The 23,199-nt window shown below is 38.6% G+C and overlaps 1 protein-coding gene and 1 non-coding gene across 2 annotated transcripts in view; both read left to right on the forward strand.

Annotated features, from left to right (window-relative positions):
• Window positions 1-6,703: 6,703 nt before the first annotated feature.
• Window positions 6,704-23,199, forward strand: part of NPLOC4 (NPL4 homolog, ubiquitin recognition factor) — a 59,629-nt gene continuing 43,133 nt past the window's right edge. The window contains exons 1-8 of the mRNA XM_069064077.1: window positions 6,704-6,798; window positions 10,178-10,258; window positions 13,453-13,565; window positions 16,641-16,817; window positions 18,539-18,587; window positions 19,407-19,501; window positions 21,555-21,678; window positions 22,847-23,026. Coding sequence (XP_068920178.1) covers window positions 6,784-6,798; window positions 10,178-10,258; window positions 13,453-13,565; window positions 16,641-16,817; window positions 18,539-18,587; window positions 19,407-19,501; window positions 21,555-21,678; window positions 22,847-23,026 — 834 coding nt within the window. The 5' untranslated portion in view covers window positions 6,704-6,783. The remainder of the gene's footprint in view (window positions 6,799-10,177; window positions 10,259-13,452; window positions 13,566-16,640; window positions 16,818-18,538; window positions 18,588-19,406; window positions 19,502-21,554; window positions 21,679-22,846; window positions 23,027-23,199) is intronic.
• Window positions 18,193-18,299, forward strand: LOC138142982 (U6 spliceosomal RNA). Its single transcript, XR_011163572.1, has one exon. It is a non-coding gene; the product is annotated as a U6 spliceosomal RNA (small nuclear RNA).

The following is a 23,199-nucleotide window of genomic DNA, read 5'->3' on the forward strand; positions in this document are numbered from 1 at the left end:
TTTCTCCTTGATCTGGGAATTCCTGAACCTGGTTATAATATTCCTAGGAGTTTACTTTTTGGGATCTTTTTCAAGAGGTGATTGGTAGATTCTTTCAAACTCTATTTTGACCTCTGGTTCTACAACATCAGGGCAATTTTCCTTGAGAATTTCTTGAAGGATGATTTCTAGGTTCTTTTTTTGATCATGGCTTCCAGGTCGTTCAATAATTTTTAAATTATCTCTCCTGGATCTATTTTCCAGGTCAGTGGTTTTTCCAATGAGATATTTCACATTGCCTTCTATTTTTTCATTCTTTTGGAACTGTTTAATAGTATCTTGATTTCTCATAAAGTCACTAGCTTCCACTTGCTCCAATCTAATTCTGAAGGAATGATTCTCTTCAGTGAGATTTTGAAATTCTTTTTCCATCTGGCAAATTCGGCTTTTTAAGGCATTCATCTCCTCGTTGGCTTTTTGAACCTTTTTTACTATTTGAGTTAGTCTATTTTTTAAGGTGTTATTTTCTTCAGTCAGGATGTTGACTTGATTTTCATGATTTTCTTGCATCATTCTCATTTCTCTTTCCAATTTTTCCTCCACTTCTCTTGTCTGGTTTTCAAAATTCTTCTTAAGCTCCTCTATGGCCTGTAACCAACTCATATTTTTCTTGGAAGCTTTTGATGCAGGAGTTCTGACTTTGTTGTCTTTCTCCTGCTCCATTCTTTGATCCTTTTTGTCCCCAAAATAGGAATCAAAATCGGATTTCTGTGCTTGCTTTGCTTCCTTTGCTTGCTCAAGTTGCCGCTCAATTACTTGACTTTTGAGCTTTTTGCCACAGTAGAACTCTGCTTCGAGGGAGGAGAGCTTTGTCCCAAATTGCTGGGGTTTTCTCAGCTGTCAAAGTTATTAGTTGCGTGCCCTCTCAGAAGCCTCTACATGCTCTGGCTCACTGATCATGTACCCCAAGACCTACACCCTAGACAACAATCCAGATCCAAGCAGGTTAAAGCAAGAGAGATTACCCCTCAGGATAGTTGCTTGGTCCCCCTACAATCTGCAGGCCAGGAACTCTGAAGCAGCCACACAGTGGCAGCTCCCGTGCCTCAGCTGCTTCTCCCTCTGGGGGCAGAGGCCAGACCGCACTCTTGGTCTCCCTGTTCCCAAAGTCCGCATTAATCTCTGCTTTGTTCTTTGGCATTTATTCTGGAAACCACCACAGCTGCTGGTGATTCACTCTCCCGAAGTCTACTCCAGGGTCAGGGCTGCCATGAGGCTAAAACCTCGGGCTCACCCTGAGCTGGGCTCTGCTTCTAGCGCACTACGATGAACCCTTACTATCCTCCTGCCAGGCTGCTTTCAGCGGGAGGTTTGTTTCTCTCTGTCACTTTGTGGGTTCTGTAGCCCTAAAGTTTGTTTAGAGTCATTTTTATAGGTATTTGAGGGGATTATAGGGGGAGTGGACGGAGTTTTCCTGCTTCTACACCACCATCTTGGCTCCACCCTCTCCAGCTCATTTTATAGATGAGGAAACTGAAATAAGCAGGGTTAAGTGACTTGTCCAGGGTCACACAGCTAGTAAGTGTCTTGAGGCCAAATTTGAACTCAGGAAGATGAGTCTTCCTGACTCCAGGCCAGGAACTCTATAGGCTGCATCACTTAGCACTAATATAAATATTAGCTAAAATTGTCATGCTGAGGTATAATTGTTGACCAATAGAAGCCTTAATGACCAAAGGGGGTCCAGCACCTAGGAAAGTAGAGTATACAACTCAGAAAAAGATAATTCACCTTTAAGAAAGGTCAAAGCTGCTAGCTTTCCTTTTTGTGGAAACCAGGATAACATTTGCCCGTCTTCAGTCCTGCTATATCTCCCCCATTCTTCATAATCTCTCAAAGATAACAGTCTTTGATCCCAGCAGTCATTTCTTTCAGTACCATAGGATAGAAGGTCATCTGGGCATGGATTTGGTAGGTGCTGTCTTATCTTCCCTCCTTATTTGGGCTATCAACTCAGCCACTTTTAGTTCATCTTTTGTAGTCCAAAGATCATTCTCCTTGGTAGAGAAGAAAATAAGCCAAATCAGGTAGGCATTGTAGAGGAATGGAAAAATATGAATGTGCAGAGACTACTAGACCTTGAACCAAAGAACATGAGTATACTAGATGCCCAGAGTAATAGGATACAAGGGAAACCAGGGAAATGGTGATGCATGTAGCTAGATGACAATGATGCTTGCCAATGTAATGAGTGCCTTTCACCTAGCTGCATCCTCTTTGACACACATTTTAATTACTGCAGTTGTTCAATGCTTCTGTTTTTAAGTATTTTCTTCATGTTTATTTGCTTTTGTGCTAAAATCATTCATGTTTTGTGAATTTTTATTTGTCTATTAAATATACACAATTTTGTTGTTTGAACATACACTTATGTGTATTTTTGTTATTCTGTAAGCCTATTGACATTATTATTGCTTCATTTTTGCTTTATTGTAATGTATATTTGTGTTCTAAATTCTACTCACTAAATTCTCCCAATTATGTAAAAATGATTATTCATTGCTTAGCCTTTGTTTAGGATCATTTGTCTGGATTGCTTTATTATTTTTCCTGCTTTGGTGGGGGGCAGGACTTAATGATAATAAGAAAAATCTCTGTATGTCTCTGAATATATATGTATTGGGCATTGAGGTAGTGCATTGAATAGAGCCCTGGGCCTGGAAACTCATTTTCAAGAGTTCAAATATGGCTTCAGTTGTTAGCTGTGTGACCCCGGGCAAGTCACTTAACCCTCTTTGCCTCAGTTTCCTCATCTGTAAAATGAACTGGAGAAGGAAAAGGCAAACTATTCCTGTATCTTTGGGAACAAAACCCTAAATGGGGTCATGAAGAGTTGGACATGACTGAAACAAGTAAACAAAAAACAATATATTGCTATGGTATGCACTTGTAATATGTCCTGTATATAATTTAGACCTGTAGTTGCTGAAGCAGCCTGCTGAGAGAAGATGCTTTATGCTCTGTATAATGTAGGTATTTGCTGAGACTGGTACCTTGAGATGATTACCTGGGATTCCAGGTTAATCATCCTTGTTCTGTTAAGTGCTAGTATTTATTTTTGGTGAGAGGGCTAAACCTGGACTCAGGAAGACCTGAGTTCAAATCCTTACTAGCTGTGTGACTCCGGGCAAGTCACTCTGCCCTGTTTGCCTCAGTTTCCTCATCCAAAAAATGAGCCGGAGAAGGAAATGGCAAACCACTCCAGTATCTTTGCCAAGAAAACCCCTGAAGAGGTCACAAATCACTGAACAATAACAATACTTACTAGCTGTGTGACCCTGGGCAAGTCTTCTCACCTCCATCTGCCTCAGTTGCAAACACAAACTATATAAATGCTGTGATGATAATGTGATATATAATTCTAGATACTGAACATACTATGGCTGATTTTGCAAGGAACCATAACATGTCTAACCTTGGGAAAGAATAACAATAAACAGGTTTACCAAAGTTTAAGCTGTTTGAATCTTGGCGAGCCTGTGACTGAAAGCTCAGTTTCCCTTCTCCCTGGGAGCTGTAAGAAGAGATATTTCTTTTACCATTCCTGTGGTAAGGGCAAGGTATTACTCAAGAAGATGGCATCAGAAGTATACAGGTGTTGAGGTTTAGTCTGGACCATCTCTGGGGAGTGCTAGCCTCAGAGAAACTTGGGAAGACGCTTAGCTGTTTGCTAATAATGACGATGGCAAAAATCTTAACACCCTGTCTCCTACTTTACTATGACTCTCTCCCAGGAAATGTTTTCCATTCTTCACTCTTTTAAAATATTTATTTGCTTTCTGATTTTGAGTCATTTGCTTGTAAAGAAACTAGTTACTCCAAACTTAAATGTTTGTTGATTGTATCATGGATTCTAGTGTGTGACCTGGAGGCTGGGGGTGGGGAGGATTAAAAGCCACCATAGGGAAGACTAACAGAGTTAGATTTTGCAACTGTAATATATACTTTTGTTAGAGAAATTCTCTCTTGAGCTGAGGGCTCAAGATAAACCAAAGAGATTTTTATGATGATGATGATTATAATTCCCCCAAAGCAGGAAAAATAATAAAGGAATATAGACAAATGACCCTAGACAAAGACTAAGCTATGAGTAAGCATTTTTACATAGTGGGAGAAGGTGTGGTGAGTAGAATCTTAAAGGAGGGGGACAGCAGGCAAATTTTGGGCTTCCTTGCTAGAAGCTAAAGACTGCTCCCTATGGACTTCCCCCAACCCCTGCCAATTAGGGAGAAGAAAAAAGTGATAGAGAAAAAGTCAACACCCTTCGGGACTCAAGAAGAGTGGAATTGGGAAAGTGGATCCCCCATCTCCTAAAGGGAGTAAAGTAAACTGATTGAGCTAGGTTCAAGGGTTAGAAGTAGGAGCTGAAAGAAAGATAGTTTCTGCCCTTCTAATGAATGAGAAACACAAATAAAATGTTATTGGTTGTTTTGACGTCTCCATTTTAAAGTTTTCTTGGCAAAGATACTGAAGTGGTTTGCCATATCCTCCTCCAACTCATTTTATAGATAAGGAAACTGAGGCAAACAGGATTGCCCAGTCATACAGCTTAGTGTAGAGATCAAATTTGAACTGAGGTCTTTCTGACTCCAGACCTGGCACTCTATCCACTTTCTTGCCACCTTGCTGCCCCAAAAGGAAGCTAGAAAGGGTAAAATGAAGGTGCCTGGGATAGGGAGGCAGTAAAAAGAAAAATCGTGGAAGAGAATCTGGAGTACTGGCAGGAGAGAAATTTAGACCTGGGAGGGTCTTGGGGGTGGGGGTGGGGGTGGTGGTGATGTCTATCCTTAAAATGGAGATTCTGGGAGAAGCCATCCACTCAGAGGGAGAGGCCACAGCTGAGGTTGCTTCCGAAGTGAGAAGTCCATGCCTGGAATGAACTTTTCGGCTGTTTTTTTTTTTTTTTTTTTTTTTTTTGCCGGTCATGTCCAACTTTGTGACCCATCTGGGGTTTTCTTGGCAAAAATACTAGAGCAGTTTGCCATTCCCTTCTCCAGCTCATTTTACAGAGGAGGAAACTGAGGCAAACAGGGCCAGGGTCATCCAGCTAGTAAGTGTCTGAGTCCAGATTTGAAAGAATTTGAGTCTTTCTGACTTGAGTCCTGGAGCTCTATCCACTTTGCCATCTAGCTGCCCAAGAAGTGAGCTGCCTAATGCCTAATGCCCAGGTCTGATTATATTACTCCACTGCTCAAAAATATTAAATGACCTTTTTGGGGGTTTCTTTGCTGTTGTTGCTTTGGGAACTCCCAATGAGTAAATAATACACTGCAACTTAGTCTCAGAGTGGTTGGGGCTCTGAGAGAATATAGCTTGCCAAAGATCACTGGTGTTAGAAATGGAGCTTGAACCCAGGTTTTCCTTACTGAGATTCTATACTAAGCTGTTTTTGCTTCTCAAATACAATCCAGCTATTTACACCCTTACATCTCTCCTATTACTACTGACCACAAACTGGGTTTTTTTTTGTCATTATCTCCAACTCTTCTCTTTAAGTACCCTTCATCTCTAACCAAATCATTACTTATTGTTATGCAACACTTTTCCCTTGTTGCATATTGAAGTTCCCTTTGCCCAGAAAGACCTCCCTTTTCCACTAAGTCTCTGATCATTAAAAATCCTACTTATCAATCCCAATTTAAAAGCCACCTCCCCACAAAGCCTTCCACCATCCCTCCTTAACACAAATCAGGAAATCTTTTCCCAACCCCTCTTAATTCCAGTGTTGATGATTTCCTATTTATCCAGTAATGATATAACTTGCTTTGGGCTACTAGGTGGTACAGTAGAGAGAGTGCCAGGCCTGGAGTCTGGAAGACCTGAGTTCAATTTGACCTCATACACTAGTTGTGTGACTCTGGACAAGTTACTTAACCCCGTTTGCCTCAGTTTCCCCATCAGTAAAATGAGCTGGAGAAGGAAAGGGCAAACCACTCCCTATCTTTGTCAAGAAAACTCAAAATGGGGTCAGGTATATATTTGTTTCCCCCGTTAGAATATAACATTTTTGAGGGCAGTGACTCCTTCTTTCCTCTTTTTTTTATCCCTTATGCTTAGTATTAGTATGCTTAGTAAAGCTGACATATTGGCATTTAATAAATGTTGATAGATTGATTGCTTCCCTCTCTGAAATTCCGACACTTTATTTATATTTTTTTACGTAGTTACGCTCTATCTTGAAACAGACTTGTTGTTGAACAAGTCTTAATTTCTTTTCTTACACAGTAAATTTCTCGAGGTAAACTAAACAAGCATTTATGAAGTGCCAAGCACTGGGCGAGAATGAAATCGTTCTTGCCCATAGGGACTTTGTATTCCACAGTAGGAGACAAGACTGCTTTCCTTTCCTAGCGTTTTGAGCACCCCAGGCTCTCCATGGTTATCTACTGTACGAACAGAAGTGGGCCGGGGTTGGGGGGGTGTGTGCCGTAGGACTGCTCCCAGGGCGGGGGAAGCGCAGACTTGGGGAGAGGGGGGAGGGGTGGCGCCGGAGACCTTTCCGCGGTGGAAGCCGGAACCTTGTTTCCGGCTCTGCGTGCCTAGGGGAGCGCGTTGAGCGTGGCACCGGGACGTCGACTGCTGGCTGAGGCCGGGCGGGCGGAGCTGGAGCGGCGGCCGTGCCTGCGGAGCGTGCGGAGGACTGAGGCCGGGGCCAGGGCTGGAGCCGGAGCTGCGGCTGCGGGACACTCGGGGCGGCGGGCGGCGGGGGCCGGGCGCCGGGGCCCGGCGACGGCAGCGGCGGCCATGGCCGAGAGCATCGTGAGTCAGTTCCCCGCGGGCCGGCCGGTGCGGGCGGGGAGGGCGAGCCGAGTGGGGCGCCTCCGGGATGAGGCAGCAGATTTCACCGCCGAGGCCTGCGGGGCGTGGACCCGCGTCACCCTCGCCTGGCACTCAGGCCTTCTGCCTTCCCCTTCCCCGGCCCTGCCATCTGGGCCCTTTCTCATCCTCGGCCTTCTCCGGGATGCAACCTCCGAGAGACCGCCGGGGTCCGGGGGAGAGTCTCCCTGCCCTGGGGAACACTCCGACCTTGGAGGCCAGGAGAGGGAAAGTCCCAAATAAAAGAGAGACCCTCTTTCTCTCCACCCCAGAGCAGCGGCCACAACCCAACCCCGTCGCTTCCATCACCTCTATTTTTCTCCTTTCTGCCCCCCACCTTCTCTTTCTCCATACGAATTCCAAGGAGCAGAGTAGCTACAAATAAGGGCACCACAGAAAAAAAAACTCCCTCTCCTCCAGAGGAGATTCAGAGCAAAAGTACAGTGATGTGACTTTTTTTTTTTTCCAATTTCCAATAAAAGCTTGTTAATAGCTTGCCTAAAAGGAACTTTGGTAAAGGAAGTTCATTTTTCCTTTCTTGGGAAATCAGACTTCATCAAGCCCCTTAATACCTTAACAGCAAAATTAAATCTTTGTCAGAAAGTACAGAAACTGGTTATTTCTTAGACTGTGATAAGTTTTAAGTGCTTACCAAAGAAGCAGATGACTCAGGAAAATTATCAGGGATGAACTGGGGCAGTAGCATTTTGGTGGTAAATAAAGAATTCCAGGGGAAATAGCTGTGGAGTGAAATGAGTGATGTCCCGGCTTGGGGATGGTGCTTCTTGCTCCTGCTGTTTGGGCAGCTCTTCAGGATGAAGTAGGCCCTCCCTGGATGTCTCCCTATTGAGCCAAACTTCTTCCTTCTAGACTTTTCACTAATCTCTCCTGCCTCTATTTAGCTTTCTGTTTTACGGCAATAGATTCACTGGTGATCCTATGTTTAGGGAGGAAGAGAAGGAATAGTAAAAGGAAAAACTAAGAAAAAAAAGTATTGATGCTTTTAAATATTAGGTTGCAGAAATAAAAAAAAATAAGGTTACAGAAATCAAGTGTCTTGGGGCTAGAAATAGGTTAGGAACTATTGGTAGTATAAAAAAGTTGTATTAGTACCTTACCTTAGGGTAAGAATGGTCAGATCTTGTTACAAAATTCTTCAGTATGGTGATAACCAGAAAAAGATCACTCTTTGTAAGGCTATGCCACCATTAATAAAGCTACAAGGTGTCTTGTAGAAATGTTTTGACAGAACAGTTAAACACCTTTACACATACTACATTTTTGGTGTATGTTTTTTAGGGGAAAAATATGAGTTTAGATTGATTCTTCTAAAGAACGTTGAAATCATCAAATCAGTCAAAAGCCAAGGATATAACTCTAACCTATGATCTAGGTCGAAGGAGTGGGTGTGGCCTTTTTGAGTCCAAGTTTTACAGAACAAATCTTATTTAAGGGGATTTGTTCTGTGAAGTTTGTATTCAGGCAAAGGGCTGAACTTGAGGACCTAGAGGGCCACATGTGACCTTGAGTTCACAGGTTCTCCACCCCTGGACTCTAGGAACTTTTAAAAATATATTTTGATAGCTGTACTTCAGTATAAATGTTTTCTTTTGTAAGCCTTTGTATATGATTTTATAACATTCTGAAAAGGGGTACATAGGTTTCCCCCAACTGTCAAAGGGATCTGTGCTCTACCTCCCTTTAAAAAGGTTAAATAAAGCCCCTAAAATTTTAATTCTAAATATTCTTTTTCTGTGAAGTACATACAGGCTATCATAGTAGCCCTTGTTTTATAGATGGAGAAATTTTGTAGTTATACCCTCAGGTCTTTGTCTTTTCTTGTGTCTTATAGAACTAGTACAGTTTAGTTTTATCTTTTATTACCAGAGAACTTGAAATTGGTTTGGGAGCATATATAGTTATGCACTGTTTAAGATGATTAAATCAGAATAATTTCTTTAGTTTGAGGAACTATTTCAGAAACCTGGAATTCAGTCTTTTAGAGGAGAAATAAGTGCCTTGTGTTTTTGAGCAAAATTGATTAGTTGAGAAACTAGTTTTAATATTCCTAATTATTGTGGGAGAACAGGGAGCTGGATATTTTTTCCTAGTTAATTTAGAACTACAGGATTCAAATATTAATGGAAATGTTTTTATAAATATGTATGTGTTTTACAGTGAAGTATTGAAGTGCTTTTTAATGTGGAGAAATTTACATTTAGCACTTTTATCCAATAAACAGTACAGTAAATGTTGAGAAAAATAACTAGCAGAAGTGCTTCCTGGCAGTCTGTTGTTGCAAGGACAGTTTCTGCTCATATGGTTAGAGCAGCATTTATTTTTCCACAATATTGTCCTTCTGTTTCAACAGCATTCTGTGAATGAAGCAATCACTTTGATTTAAACAAAAAATTTAAGTCCTCCTGGAAAGCGATGACCTCTGGGCAGTGGACAAACATAACTACTTCCCAACTTACCCTGTATGTGATCTTTTAGGCTTGCAATAAAAAGTATAGAGGCAAAGTGGTATAGTGGATAGAGCCTGGAAGACCTAGGCCCAAGTCCCACCTCTGACAATTAGTGGTTATGTGACCCTAGGCAAGTCACTTAATCTCTTAGTGACTTAGCCAGCTCTCTAAAACTAAGTTGCAGAGAAGGTACTTGTCTGCATTGGCAGAGGAAGTTTCCTCGACTAGTTCCAGTCCCTATCCTTTCTTCCTATAAAAATGCACATATGTTTTCTCTATTATGGCAGAGGACTGTATTTCTTAATTCTTTGGCACTTCTTACCAAAGATAAGTGGTGGTTTGATTTCTTGTACTATACTATAGGTCAATCAGTGCTTTTGTAAAAAGGATTCCAGAACCAAGTGAATTCCTTTTCAGAAGGACTTTGAATTTTCTTTCAGTGATAATACATGTTTTCTTTCATGAATAAATCTCAAAGGCTCAGGATAAAAATAATCTCACTGTCCCAGATCTAGTCTTTTATAATTCCTAAAATGCAAGCTGTGTTATTCAGCACAAACCATAAAACCATTGCTCTTTTCAAAATAATCTTAAACTTGCAAGTCAGGGCTATGCTTTTAGATAACACCACATTACCTGATGATGATTGCAAGTCTTCCTTTTCACCATTTCATTTTCTATAAAGAATTGATTTGGTATTGAGAAGGAAAAAAAAGTATGGTCCATGGCTTCAGAAGTTTCAGTGACAGTCTTTGTTTTAGTGCTGAAAAGCTACTGTCATTTTTGTCTCAACCAGAAAATGGGACAGGACTTTGTTTCTTCTCAGTAACTCTTTTTTGTTTCATTTTTAACAGATAATCCGCGTCCAATCACCAGAGGGGGTAAAGCGGATCACTGCAACAAAGAGAGAAACAGCTGCAACATTTTTGAAAAAGGTATCTGACTTTGGTGTTTACCTTTCAGCAGTTTACCCTTCTCTGCCTGTCATTCTTTCCCCTTTCCTCCCCTCTCCTCCCCGGTCTCTTCACTCACTTCTCCCCCATGAAGCATTCTGTAAAATCCTGGGGTTGGGTTTATAGCAAAACTGGTTGGCACTTGGGATCTTACAAGATAACTTGCTGGTGAAGCTGTTAAAACATTTTTTGAAAGGAAAAGATAATTAACTTAAACTATATTTCCATTTGTTTTTGCTATTTGTTACCTACCCACTTGTTAGAAACAATTTGAATATATAAACAATATGAATAAAAGAAGAAAGGTCATAAAATAGTAACTACAAGGCTCAAAAGAGTCTTGCTGAAATTTTAAATTTGCTCTTTTTTTTGCTTTTTTAACCTGAGTAATTGACATTTGTTAGCATTTTTTAGAAGTGTGAGATGATACTGGTGCTCTGTATGAGATGGCTTCATAGACTATATAAAAGATTTAACTGAACTGAAGTAAAGTGACTTACTAAAAAGGTTGTAGAGGAGAGTATGAACTAGAAATATGAAGAATAAATGGAATTAATTATTCTTTACTTTGAATTTTTGAGGTTATAAGATTGCCACAAGCATTCTACGATTTGCTAGAGGCTTTGATGTTCAGTTTCAGAAACAGAATTATTGAACACTGTGAAACAAGAAACATCATCATTTGTTTTTTTCCTGGGGGAAAACTAGAAGACAGGCCTTGGAGTTCTGACTTTGATTGCTAACAAAAGAACCTGATTTATAATCCCAATGCTTCCTCCTAGCAGTTTATGTTGCATCTTGCCTTTCTTAGGGAGAGTGCATACATAACAGCCCCAGCTGTTAATAGTCTGGAGGGATTATATTGATGGGATGTGATTTGTGAGCATTGTTGTTTCTACTCTCTTCAGCAGACCATCATAGAGCACCTATTGGCCAGGTGAAATTTCCCAGAATTATTCATAAAAATAAAGGCAGAACTGGTCTGAAACGTGCTTTTAAAGTGCATCCCATCCTGTCCCTTCAAAAAAATTGCCTTAAGAAAAGTAAGGGTAGTAAGTATTATTAACTCTTCCTATTCTATCTGTGTCACCATTTTATAAATAATCTCATTGATTAATATGTCTTGTCATCTAGTCCTTAATAGCATCATACTTGATAACATTTGATAACTAGTTTAATATTTTACTTTGTATCACCTTGAGAATTTAGTATTTCCAACTCTGGTTTTTAAATTTTTGTTGCATATATTTCATAGAATTGTAGAGGTCTTAGAGCTTTAGGTCTTCCACAGAACTCATTAATCCCTTCTACAACATTTCTGATACTGTTTACCTTTGACTTTGTTGAAAGTTGTTTTTTAAAAGCAATGTAAGGGGCTGATATAGAGTTGACCATTTGAAAGATAAAGTGTGATTCTTGTGCTTCTGTTATATGTCTTTAGGGCAACTGTTTAATATCAAGTCAGTCTGTTACAAGATGTTCTTTACATTACTGTTTTTTGTAAAAAAAAATTCTTGAAAATCAATAAAAATCAAGTTTCATTATCTGCTTTGACTTGTTTTTTTTTGTTTTTTTTTTTTATTTAGTGCATTCTGCTACACACACACACACACACACATATATATATATATATATTTTTTGCTTTTTGGAGGGGGGAAGGGCATTTGGGGTTAAGTGACTTGCCCAAGGTCAGTGTTAAGTGTCTGAGGCCAAATTTGAACTCAGCTCCTCCTGACTCCAGGGCTGGTGCTCTATTCACTGTACCACCTAGCCACCCCTAAAAATATTTTTTTAAAGCCATGGAAAAAACAAGTTTATCTTTAGAGACTTTTTAAAATACAAAATGAGAGAGAAGGAGCTCTGAGGTGTTTCCCTTCCTTTGTTGTCTCTGCTCCAATCTGTCAGCAGTCTGGCCGCTAAAGTAATCTTAATGTGCAGCTTTGAACATGTACCTCTACCACTCAGAAACCTTCTCCTGTTCTTTATTATCCATTGAATAAACTACAACTCCGTGAATTTCACAGCCAGGGCCCACCACAGTTTGACACCTACTTTCCTTTCTAGCTTAATCTGACAGTATTCTCCATTATGTCTTACATTATCCAGCTAAATTGGACTACTTATCATCCCCTTGAATTTATCCCACTTCTTTATTTCTTTGTGCTTTGCTCTGACCAAAGAATGCATTCCTCATCCCCTGTTCCTCATCTCTTCTGGTTGAAATAATCTCTTCCTTTGAGACCCTGCTCTGGTTTTACCTCCATTAGGAAACCTTCCATTATCTTTCACCCAACACTGCTCTCTAGTTAAAAGTATTTTCCTTGTAACTCTCATAGCAGTTCAGAAAGCACCTAGTAAGACATAAAACATATTAAATCAGGAATCATTATTATTGTTTCTCTAGTAAAGTCCTATTCTAATACATCATCATGGTATGAAGGTGACCCCGGATTCTTGAAGACTGCCAGCAAATCACAAACTTTGGCAGGTCTTACCAAGCTGAATGGATTCAAATAGGGCCTTGGCAGTGGATTGTAGGACTGGTATCCAAGGACCAGCCTAGCAGAAATTTAAAGAAACTCATTACCAGGAGGTTGATTTTGGGGAGAGGGGTGGGGGAGAGCATGAAAGAGATGGGGGTGGGGCATGGCAGATTATTAGGAAGACTTGTCTATTGGCAAGACCTTTTCTAGGCATTTATATTCTAATTTGTATTAGTTTCTTGTTTTATCTTGCCTGTTAAATTATAAGTTATTTGAGGATAGAAACTGTTTTTTATTCATCTACCTTGTACATAGTGGATTGCTTAATTAATATTGAATCAAATTGTGATTATATCTGTTGCTTTATATTTTCATTAAATTTATTTTTACCATATTTTTTGTTGACTGTCTGTATGTTTGTGCAAGGGATTGGCTTCTTTTGAACTTAATTTCCTTACTCTAATTGACTCTAGAGTAAATAGCATATATGTAGGAGGTGCTACCTGTCTTTCAGAGGGAATTCATTTTCTTGGAAACTGCTCAAAAGTTAGCAAAATTAATAATGAAGGACCTCATCAAATGCAGGATTTTCTGAACCTAAGTACTTAGAAAATCTGGGGGGGGGGATGTATATGTGCATATGTATATATGTATGGGTATGTTTAAGCCTTTGTTGTTTTGGGTTTATTTTAGGTTGCAAAGGAGTTTGGCTTCCGTAATAATGGTTTCTCAGTTTACATCAATAGAAACAAGACAGGAGAGATAACAGCATCACCAAACAAATCCCTCAACCTGTTAAAAATTAAGTAAGTACTCAGTTGGGTAGAATTTCATGTGGTAAGTATTGTCTGCTTGAGATAGATTCATTTGTAACTTATCTCCTCAGGGCAGTCTAGATACTTTCCTATTTACAGACCAATATATGGGCTGTCATATTTCTTGCAAGGTGTTAAGCAGTCAAACTGAGTCTGCATTTACTGTTGAGCTAGATTTGATTGACTTGCAGTATTCTGAGAGGTATGTCATTGAGAGAAAAGATTTGTATCCTAAAGTGTACTGAGATTGGATAAGCTGCACACTCAGCGTCTTAGGAACAAAAGACCTTGAATGTAGTTCTTTGGGAAGAAATCAAGTCAATTAACTTTATACCTGAAGACCTCCTTTGTCCATGAGTGCCAGCAGTGTGGTTTCCTTACAGGCTGCTGTTTTTTTTTTTTTCTGGTGGCAGAATATACTTGAAGACATTGCTTTCCTCTGTAGCCAGATGCCAGTGCCAGTGGGGACTCCCAATATACTCCATACTGGAGCAGATTCTCTGGATGTACAGTAATCACATTTGTAGCCTGTAGAACCCTTAAGTTAGTTCAGACTCAAAGCACTATGGATTCCAGGAATCTCCTCATTGAAGCACTATATGGCATGAATTCTGTGGCTCTTAGGTGTATTGTATAGGTCTAATTAGACCATTGTATAGGTCTAATTTGTCAAGAAGCAGATGTTCTTTGGTGGGCATTAAGATCTTTATAAAGCTTTTTGAACACTACTTAGAAGAAACACATGATAGTTGAGTGCAAATTATAGGCATCTTTAGCATCACTCTAGTACATAATAGGTGCTTAATAAATATTTTCTGATTGATCTCACATGTAACATTACTGTGACTGGTATCATTTCTCATATTATTAATTTGTTACTAGCAAATCTCATGACATTGCAAGACCTTGCTGTTTGGCCATTTGTTAAGAGTCGTAAATTGTATAGTCAGCAATAATCTAAGATATAGAAAATCCCAGTGAAACACTTTCTTGTGTATCAGTTTCCTTAGTAGGGGCCATTTTATTTATTTGCATATGCCTTCCTCTGATAGAATTAACTGCTCCCTCCTAATGTTTGCCTATGTGTTTTCTAGGAACCAATTAATGTTATGTCAGTTATTTATTATCAGCATTTATTTAAGCATTTTCTATGTGCCAGACATACAAAGTGGAAACACTTACTGCCCTCAAGGAACTCATATTCTAGTGAGGGGGACAACATTCAAACGACTATCGTGTTTCCCTGATAATAAGACACTGTCTTATTAATTTTTTTGGACAGAAAAACACCAGAGGGCATATTTTCAGGGGAGGGCTTATTTTAATGAACATTGACAGCAATTTTAATAAACAGGTAAATGTGAACAAAAAAATGTACCTTTATTCAATAAGCAAATCACTAGGGAAGAACAGGATGATGCGCTCACTGCTGCAGCTCTGATTGGATGCAGCTCGGAGCGCGGCGTATGTTTCACGGGGGTGGGGAACGGTGCATACAGAGGGTACCGCAATGTAGCGTGGGGGATCACCTTCACTACAGTAGCAATCTCAATAGGGCTTATTTTCGGGGGAGGGCTTATTTTAGAGGAATCTTACACAGTAAGGGGAGGGCTTATTTTCGGGATAGGTCTTATTATCGGGGAAACACGGTATGTGCATACAAGATATATACAGAATAGAGAAAAAGGGAAGACACTATTAATGGGGGGACCAGGAAAGGCTTTTTGAGGAGGGTGGCATTTGAGCTGAGTTTTAAAGAAAGCCAGGACAGTTAAAAGGCAGAAGTGAGAGCATTTTTGGCATGTTAGATAGCTAATGCAGAGGCACTGCTGGAGAAGGAGGCTTATATGTGAGGAACAGGAAGTGACCAGTGTTAATGTAGTATGGAGATCATGGGTAGAAAAAGGCTGGGTTGTGAAGGGCTTTAGATGCCAGACAGAAGATTTCATATATGATCCTGGAGGTCATAGGGAACTAATATATGCATTTCTGTTACTGGAAATGTTTGTGTTCCTTGGTTGTATAGACATGTATTGTATCTTAAGATCCATCTTTTGGGTGATAGGTCATCTTTTATCCTGTTCTGGCGTTATGGTAGTGGAGAGAGTGGAAAAAATGAAACTCTATGTATAGCAAAGGAAATGAAAACAACTAATAATAATTCTAACAACAGTAAACTGACTTAAAAGTTTGCAAAATATTTTACATACATTATATCATTTGAACCTTAAAACAACAACACTATAAAGCTGGTACCACTTTGTGGAAGAGTTAGCTTAAGCTTAGCCATCATAAATGACTTTCATAGGGTCATACAGGTAAACAATAGAAATAGAATACAAACCAAAGTCCTCTGAACCCAGATCCATGCAATTTTTGGTTCTAAATACATAAAAACTAAGTGTAGAGGCGGCTAAGGTGGTGCAGTGAGTAAAGCACCGGCCCGGAGTCAGGAAGACCCGAGTTTAGTTCTGGCCTTAGACACCTAACACCCACACAAAAAAACTAGCCGTGTACCCTTGGACAAGTTACTTAACCCCAATTGCCCTCCAAAAGGCCAAAAAAAAACCCCAAAACAAAAACAAAACTAAGTATAATTGGCAAGTATACAATTGAAGTGGATTGTCTTAACTTCTTAATTTCATACCCCATTCCTATATACCTGAAGTGCTTTGAGGTCCACGAGCTCCTAGGATGATCAAGTGTTTTAGCAAAGATAATTTTTATTTAGTACCAAATTATAGCATTTTGAATTTGGTGTTAGTTGGGTCTTCTTTTGGATCACCAGTATAAATCTGTGCTAGAGAATATGTTTTACATTTAAAATGATGAAATTTTGCTAATATTTTGTTTTTTGGAGTATAGGACAATTAGAGATGACAAAGTCATAAATTTTTTTATGGTAAGGAATATATAAAACAATTAAGAGGATGCTGGCATAATGAAAACCGAGACTTTGTTATAATAGTTGACAATCAATTTGCTTATGTTAGGGGGCCCTATATATTTTGTTTGATTTTGTTCACAGGATCACTAAATGTACATTTGATATTTTTTATCGAATAGACATGGCGATTTGTTGTTCCTGTTTCCCTCGAGCCTTGCTGGACCTTCGTCTGACATGGAAACTTCCTCCTCCCAAGCATTACGTGTTTGGGGAGCTCCCAATGTTGTAGAAGATGAGATTGATCAATACCTTAGCAAACAGGATGGAAAGATTTACAGGAACCGTGATCCACAACTGTGAGTGTTGAGTGTGATCAAATTGTTCACTTCTTTCTTCCTTATTTAGGCAATCCTAATAAAGACAAATGATAGAGGGATATGTAAAGGGCCATTGTGAGCCCATAATCAATGAAGCTAGACATCGAAGTGTGAGTCTGAGTCTAATGAAAAGCTCTAAGTATCTAATGAAAAGCTCAAGTATTGAATTTGAGTAGTAATATCTAAATCATTGCTCATAAACTCACTTCAAATCATTTGGTTAGTTTTCTCCCAGACACTCAGAATTTTTCTAACATGCACTTTCAGAAGTTTGTAAAGTCCGGGGAAAAAGTTTGAAAAATGACCAAGGGAAAGAAAGAGCTTTTTTTGTTTGTTTTTTTGCTTTTTGGAGGGGGGAATGCATGGCAATTGGGGTTAAGTGACTTGCCCAAGGTCACATGGCTAGTAAGTGTTAAGTGTAGAAGGAGCTTTAAGTCATTCCTTAAGAATGATCATACTTCAGATCTACACTCTAAAAGCTTACACTGAATCATTTAGGCAGCAGAATGATGTTTAAAATGTGCAGAACTGAATTTTTTGCAAAAAGTTATGACTGTAGTTTGGATTTGTAACAAACAGATTTTTAATAACATGTAAGTAGGGTGATTCTTCCACTTTGAGTTTTTCATTGCTCAAGAAATAACTTATTTTCTAAATGTTTATATAAATCACATGATTATGTAAAATGTATATGCACTCATGGACATATTTAGGTTTTTTTTCAAGAGATCAAGCAGGAGACATCTCTTGGTTTACATTCAGAGATATCAACATATCTCTGAGAGAAATTGTTTGTCTCTGTTGTACTGACTCTTTTTAACTGTATAACTTTGTCAGTATGATGTAGTGCTGACATTGAAACATTGAGATTTCAAATGCTGTATCAGCAACTTTTATTTCTTAGATTAAAGAACCACAAGTGGGACTCAATTCCATGCCTCAGCTGTAACCATTAGCAGCACTCCTCCATTTGGGTTTCCTCCTAGGAACCCATTACTAGCTTTCCTTTTATTGCCTGTAGCTTCATTGGAAATCTTTCCAAACTGGACTGTGCATGTGTTTTTTAAACTTTGACATGTTATCAATAGGAAATTATGTAGTAGAAGACATAGAGGTGATAGGAGGGTAAGGATGCACTGGTCTGGGACATTGCATATATAGTGTCAGGTTTTTCCAATGTAGTGATCAGTTTTGCTGAATTTTTTGTCTCCTTTTAATTTCTTTTTAAAAAATTCTTTGTTAAAAGGAATGATTTTCCTGGAGTAAAGAGGGATATAGAAGAAATTCAGGTGAAACAAATATAAAAGACATCAATAAAAATCTTTAATAAGGAAATTAAGAAATCAGGAAAAAAGTGCTCGCTTCGGCAGCACATATACTAAAATTGGAATGATACAGAGAAGATTAGCATGGCCCCTGCACAAGGATGACATGCAAATTTGTGAAGCGTGCCATATTTTTGAGGCACTTAGTGAATATTTGTTGAACTAAATTGAAAAGAAGCAATGCAGATAAAAAAAATGGGTAAAAAATAAATCAGGAAAAAAGATGCTCTTAAGCAGTTCTGAAGCATTCTACATGATCATATTTTAAGTTATATATATATATATATTATTTTTTTTAATGTGTAAAATAGTAATAGGCACCAACAGAAAAACAAACTAATTTTTGTTCATTTTTTTGACCTGTGGTATTCCTAGTTGCCGACATGGTCCTTTGGGAAAATGTGTGCACTGTGTACCTCTCGAGGTAAGAATTTTTATGAGACAGAGAGAGAGAGAGACAGAGTGTGTGTGTGTGTATGTGTGTGTGTGCGCGCGTGTGTGCACACACATATATTTTAGTATTGGTTGATGGTCTTTTTCATAGGACTGTCTAAATACTTTCCCTAAATTTCTCCTTGATCAGTAGTAGCAATTTGAAGAACTTAACGTATTTATTGCCCTGGGCCTCATATTCCCACCAGTGTGAGCTGCAGAAACAGGATGAGACCTTATTTATGGTAGTGACCTTCTCTGTGGATTATGTATGGTTAAAGCATTTGTTTTACTGTGATAAAGAGACACCATTTACAATAGACTCCCCAGCCAATCCTTTTAAAAAACTGACACAAAGCTGTGCTTGTCAGTTTTTATGCTTGTCATTGTATTGATTTACTTCTGCCCTGAATCTTGGGTCTCCTCTACCAATTTGCCCTGTTGAGATTAAGAGTTTCCATGATAATGCTGACTGGTAACCAGGAGCCCTGAATTTATAGCAAGACTACCCTGATTTTCTGGATAGGCTTACCTGACTTCTTGTGGCACTGTTTTGTAAAGTTCCTCCTTGAATTGGGGATTTTTTTTTCAAGGAGAAAAATCCATGGGGTTTTGAACAGAGTAGTAAATTAAAACGATGCTTCCCCCCCCCTTTTTTTTCTTCTGTTACTAGTGCCTAGCTTACAGAGGGAGAGCATGCTGTTAGATTATTTTTCTGTAAGCAGTTGAATCCAGTTTGCTTGTTGTTCAGTAACCAGCATGTTTCAGACAGGTGCATAACCAGACTCTTTTAACATTTGCATTTTGGCAGCCATTTGATGAAGATTACTTGAACCATCTTGAACCTCCTGTGAAGCATATGTCCTTCCATGCCTACATTCGAAAACTGACCGGAGGGGCTGATAAGTAAGCAATTAGACTACAGTAATTGCATTTTAACAGAAAGGAATATCTTTTTGCATTGCTGGCAGTCACCTCTTGATTGTCACCAGGTATAGAAATAATAAAATTAGGGTTAATTTAGCTTGTCATATGGGAAGAAACCCCCAGATTAGTTAATTCTGTTCAAATTCGGGGGAAAAAAGTTGTTAGGTGATTGCTAGTTAAGCTAACCAGTGCTGGGTGACTCTGAAGGTCAGTGGAGTTGTCTTTGAGGGGCTCTATGGCATATAGACAGCATAGGACTGGGGAATCAGGAAGACATGGGTTTGAACCCTGCCTCCAACGTGTAATAGCTGGTTGACACTGGGCAAATCATATAATCCCTCTGGGATTCAGTGACATGGGGGTATGTTGATGACCTCTGTGGTTCTTTCCAGGTCTCTATGTATAATTTTGTGCTTCTGGTTCCAGAATTAGAAACGCCAAATAATGACCACTGGGGAATCCTAGTGGATAATTTTAATGATCTCATCAGGTTCCTGGGTGCAATGTTAAAAGGGGGTAGATGAATATTTTGGAGTTTTGTGCAGTGTAAGACTACTCTGCTGTGGAACCATATCAGGATGGTTTTGGCTCAGGAATTTCTCAGCCTTTGCTACCTCTGTTCTGACTATAGTTCTACTTTCTACTTTTCCAGTTTACAGAAATTAGGCGGCGAGAATGATGGAACTTTGTCAGTTGGTGTGTTGGAAATGCTTTTCCTCACTAATTAGACATCAGAATGAGAATAAAAATGGAGCCCTAGCCAAAATTGAGTTTGATGGTGGTGGTGGAGAAAGGATTGAGTTTAAACATTTTAATCTGACCCATCTCAGACATTGCCTATGGGGTTTTCTTCTGTGTGCTGGAAATGCACCTATCAAACAAGTGAATTTCATCTTGGTTTTTTAACATTCTTGTTAATATAGCAAAGTTAGGCAGTGACTAAACTCAAATCAGCGACATTTAGTGAAGAAAGCATTGTCCATTTGATAGCAGCTTTTGCTTTAACAAGCCATTGATATCTTAGAACACTTTTCCTTGAGTATTTTGGAGGGAAAATAGCGTCTCGCTCTTATTCTTGCATGCCAGCATGTAAAATTCTGTATATTGCCAAAATAAAAGCAGGAAGGGAGATTTACTTAGTGGGACTTGAACTTTGTAAGACTTTTATTAATTAGAGGGAAGGGCAATGGCATGTTTGTGTGATGGACTGTGAACATTTTAATTTTTATTTATTTTTAGTCCATAGTGGTGATATGATGAAAAATCTGTTGCAGTAGGTGAAGCATTTATTGTGACATTATCTGGAAAAATAGGCTTCATTGTCTAAAAGTGTACATTTATGTCTCAGTTGCCGATATGCTGACTTATTGATTATAAAAATATGTTAATCTTACTATTATGTTCACTTGTGTATTTTTAATACTTTGCCCTTAAGAAGACTGATATCCTGTAATGAAGTTACTTGTCCAGATTCAACAAAAGCCAGTCAGTGATAGAATCAGATGTATAATCTTGCTTTCTGGGTTGTAGCTCTTAATTTTGGTTTTGGCAAATAGAAGAATTTTGTGTTTAATTGAACTAAAGTATAATTTTCCCAAGTGTTACTTTGTATATTTTTTTAATTATTTAAATAGATAATTTATAAATATTAGGATAAAATGTTGATAACTAAACTCATTAAAACAGCTTTGGAAATTTTTTAGAGGATAGTGTAGTATAGCTAAAGAAGTAGAAGTCAGCAATAGTAGATAGGTGATGGCAATAAAATAATGGGTTTTTATGATAAAACTGTTTTTCTCCCTGTTGAATCCAAATGAACAGAAGCTCATTTTTAAAATGTGCTAAGAATTTTAGCTATTTGTAATAGAATCATTTTTAGCACACGCTTCCTGCTCCTGCCTGCCAGATGTTTAGCTCCTTAGAGAGGATTCTATTCATGAAATATAAGGTATTTAACATATTCTTTTGCATCTCTCTCTCTGCTATCCTGAGGCCACATTTTGATATTTAATTAAAGCTGCTTTTTATTTAGGGGGAAATTTGTTGCCCTGGAGAATATCAGCTGCAAGATTAAATCTGGTTGTGAGGGACACCTTCCATGGCCTAATGGCATTTGTACCAAGTGCCAGCCAAGTGCCATCACACTGAACAGACAGGTGAGTTGTTACATTGTAATAGAAGACTTTGAGGAAAGTGTCTCTTAAGCACCTACTGCATAGGCAATAAACATAAAAGGCATTTTGTGATTGATTGGTTTTTTTATTATTCTGAGGTCATCAGATATCAGAAATTTCGGCTCTTGAGGGGAGAGAATCTCAGGCTGTAGGTTTTCCTTTTCCATTGAGCAGTGTGGTACAGTGTTCTCACTTATTTGATAATGTCTAAAATCTCACCATTGTTTGTCCTGTATTCTGTGTGGTAGAGACTGACAGACTTTAGCCCTAGTTTGATTCCCTCTAAGATAAGACTATTAACAATCTCTTCCTACTTGATACTTCTTAGTGCTTAGCAAAAGGTAAGTTTTGGGTTATATCTCACTACAGAAAACAAACTTACTGACTCAAGGATTTAGTAAATGTTAAAAAACAAATATAAAGCTAATCAGAATATTCTGTATTCATTCTTTACCCCTAAACTAGAGTTCTCTCCTGCATAGCTTTTTCTACTTGTCTTTCTAGTGAGTTTCTGCTACTTTTTTCCTCCTACTTCCTAAGCATTGTGTATTTTAGTTTCCGTAAAAGTTATTTGAGCCAGCGTTTTAATAAATAATCCTTTAAGACAGAGGTTCTTAACCTGGGGACATGAACTCTTAAAAAATAGTTTTATAATTATTTCAGTATAATTGATTTCCCTTATAATCTTATGTATTTTAATATATTCCAAGAAGGATACCTAGGCTTCACCAGCTTCCCAGAGGGGACCATGACACAAGGAAGGTTAAGAACCCTTGCTCTAAGATGAATTTTAGTTTTTGTAATGGTAGTATTCCTCTAAGACTCTGGGTTAAAAGTTGATCCTTTGCTGCTTATCTTGATTTGGATATTTAATAAGTATATTGATCTGTTTTAGTCTTTCCCATCACTGTTCCTGAAGCATTCTTAGTATTTAAAGCTTCCTATTATCCCTTCATTTTGACCCATCTTTATTCCAGATACTTATTTTTTATTAATGTTAATTTTTGGTCATGCTTCTCCATAAAATAGTATACGTAGGTAATAGAGTTATAAATGGATTAATCTAGGAAAATAAATTATTTGAATACTATGACCTTCATGAATCTCTTGTAATGAAAGTCCTGGTGAACCTGACTCATTTGTTTCACAGAAATATCGGCATGTAGACAACATCATGTTTGAGAATCACACGGTTGCTGATCGTTTCCTTGACTTCTGGAGAAAGACTGGGAACCAGCATTTTGGGTACTTGTATGGACGGTATACAGAGCATAAAGACATTCCTCTTGGCATTAGGGCTGAGGTTGCTGCCATTTATGAACCCCCTCAGGTACAAACAAACAAACAAAAACCTACAGGATTTGATAATTCATTGTCATCATTTTTGTAGAAGTAAAAAATAAAATTTCACCTTCATTTCCTATTCCTGAAGGCTTTTTGAATGCCATTTTCAGTTAGCATTTCTAAATTTTCATGCTGAAAGTCTTCATTTGAATTGTTAAC

The sequence above is a fragment of the Petaurus breviceps genome, unplaced genomic scaffold (genome assembly GCF_028583685.1).
Source record: "Petaurus breviceps papuanus isolate PSGF00001 unplaced genomic scaffold, PetGlider_PUasm1.0 90617, whole genome shotgun sequence".
Lineage (NCBI taxonomy): Eukaryota > Metazoa > Chordata > Mammalia > Diprotodontia > Petauridae > Petaurus > Petaurus breviceps.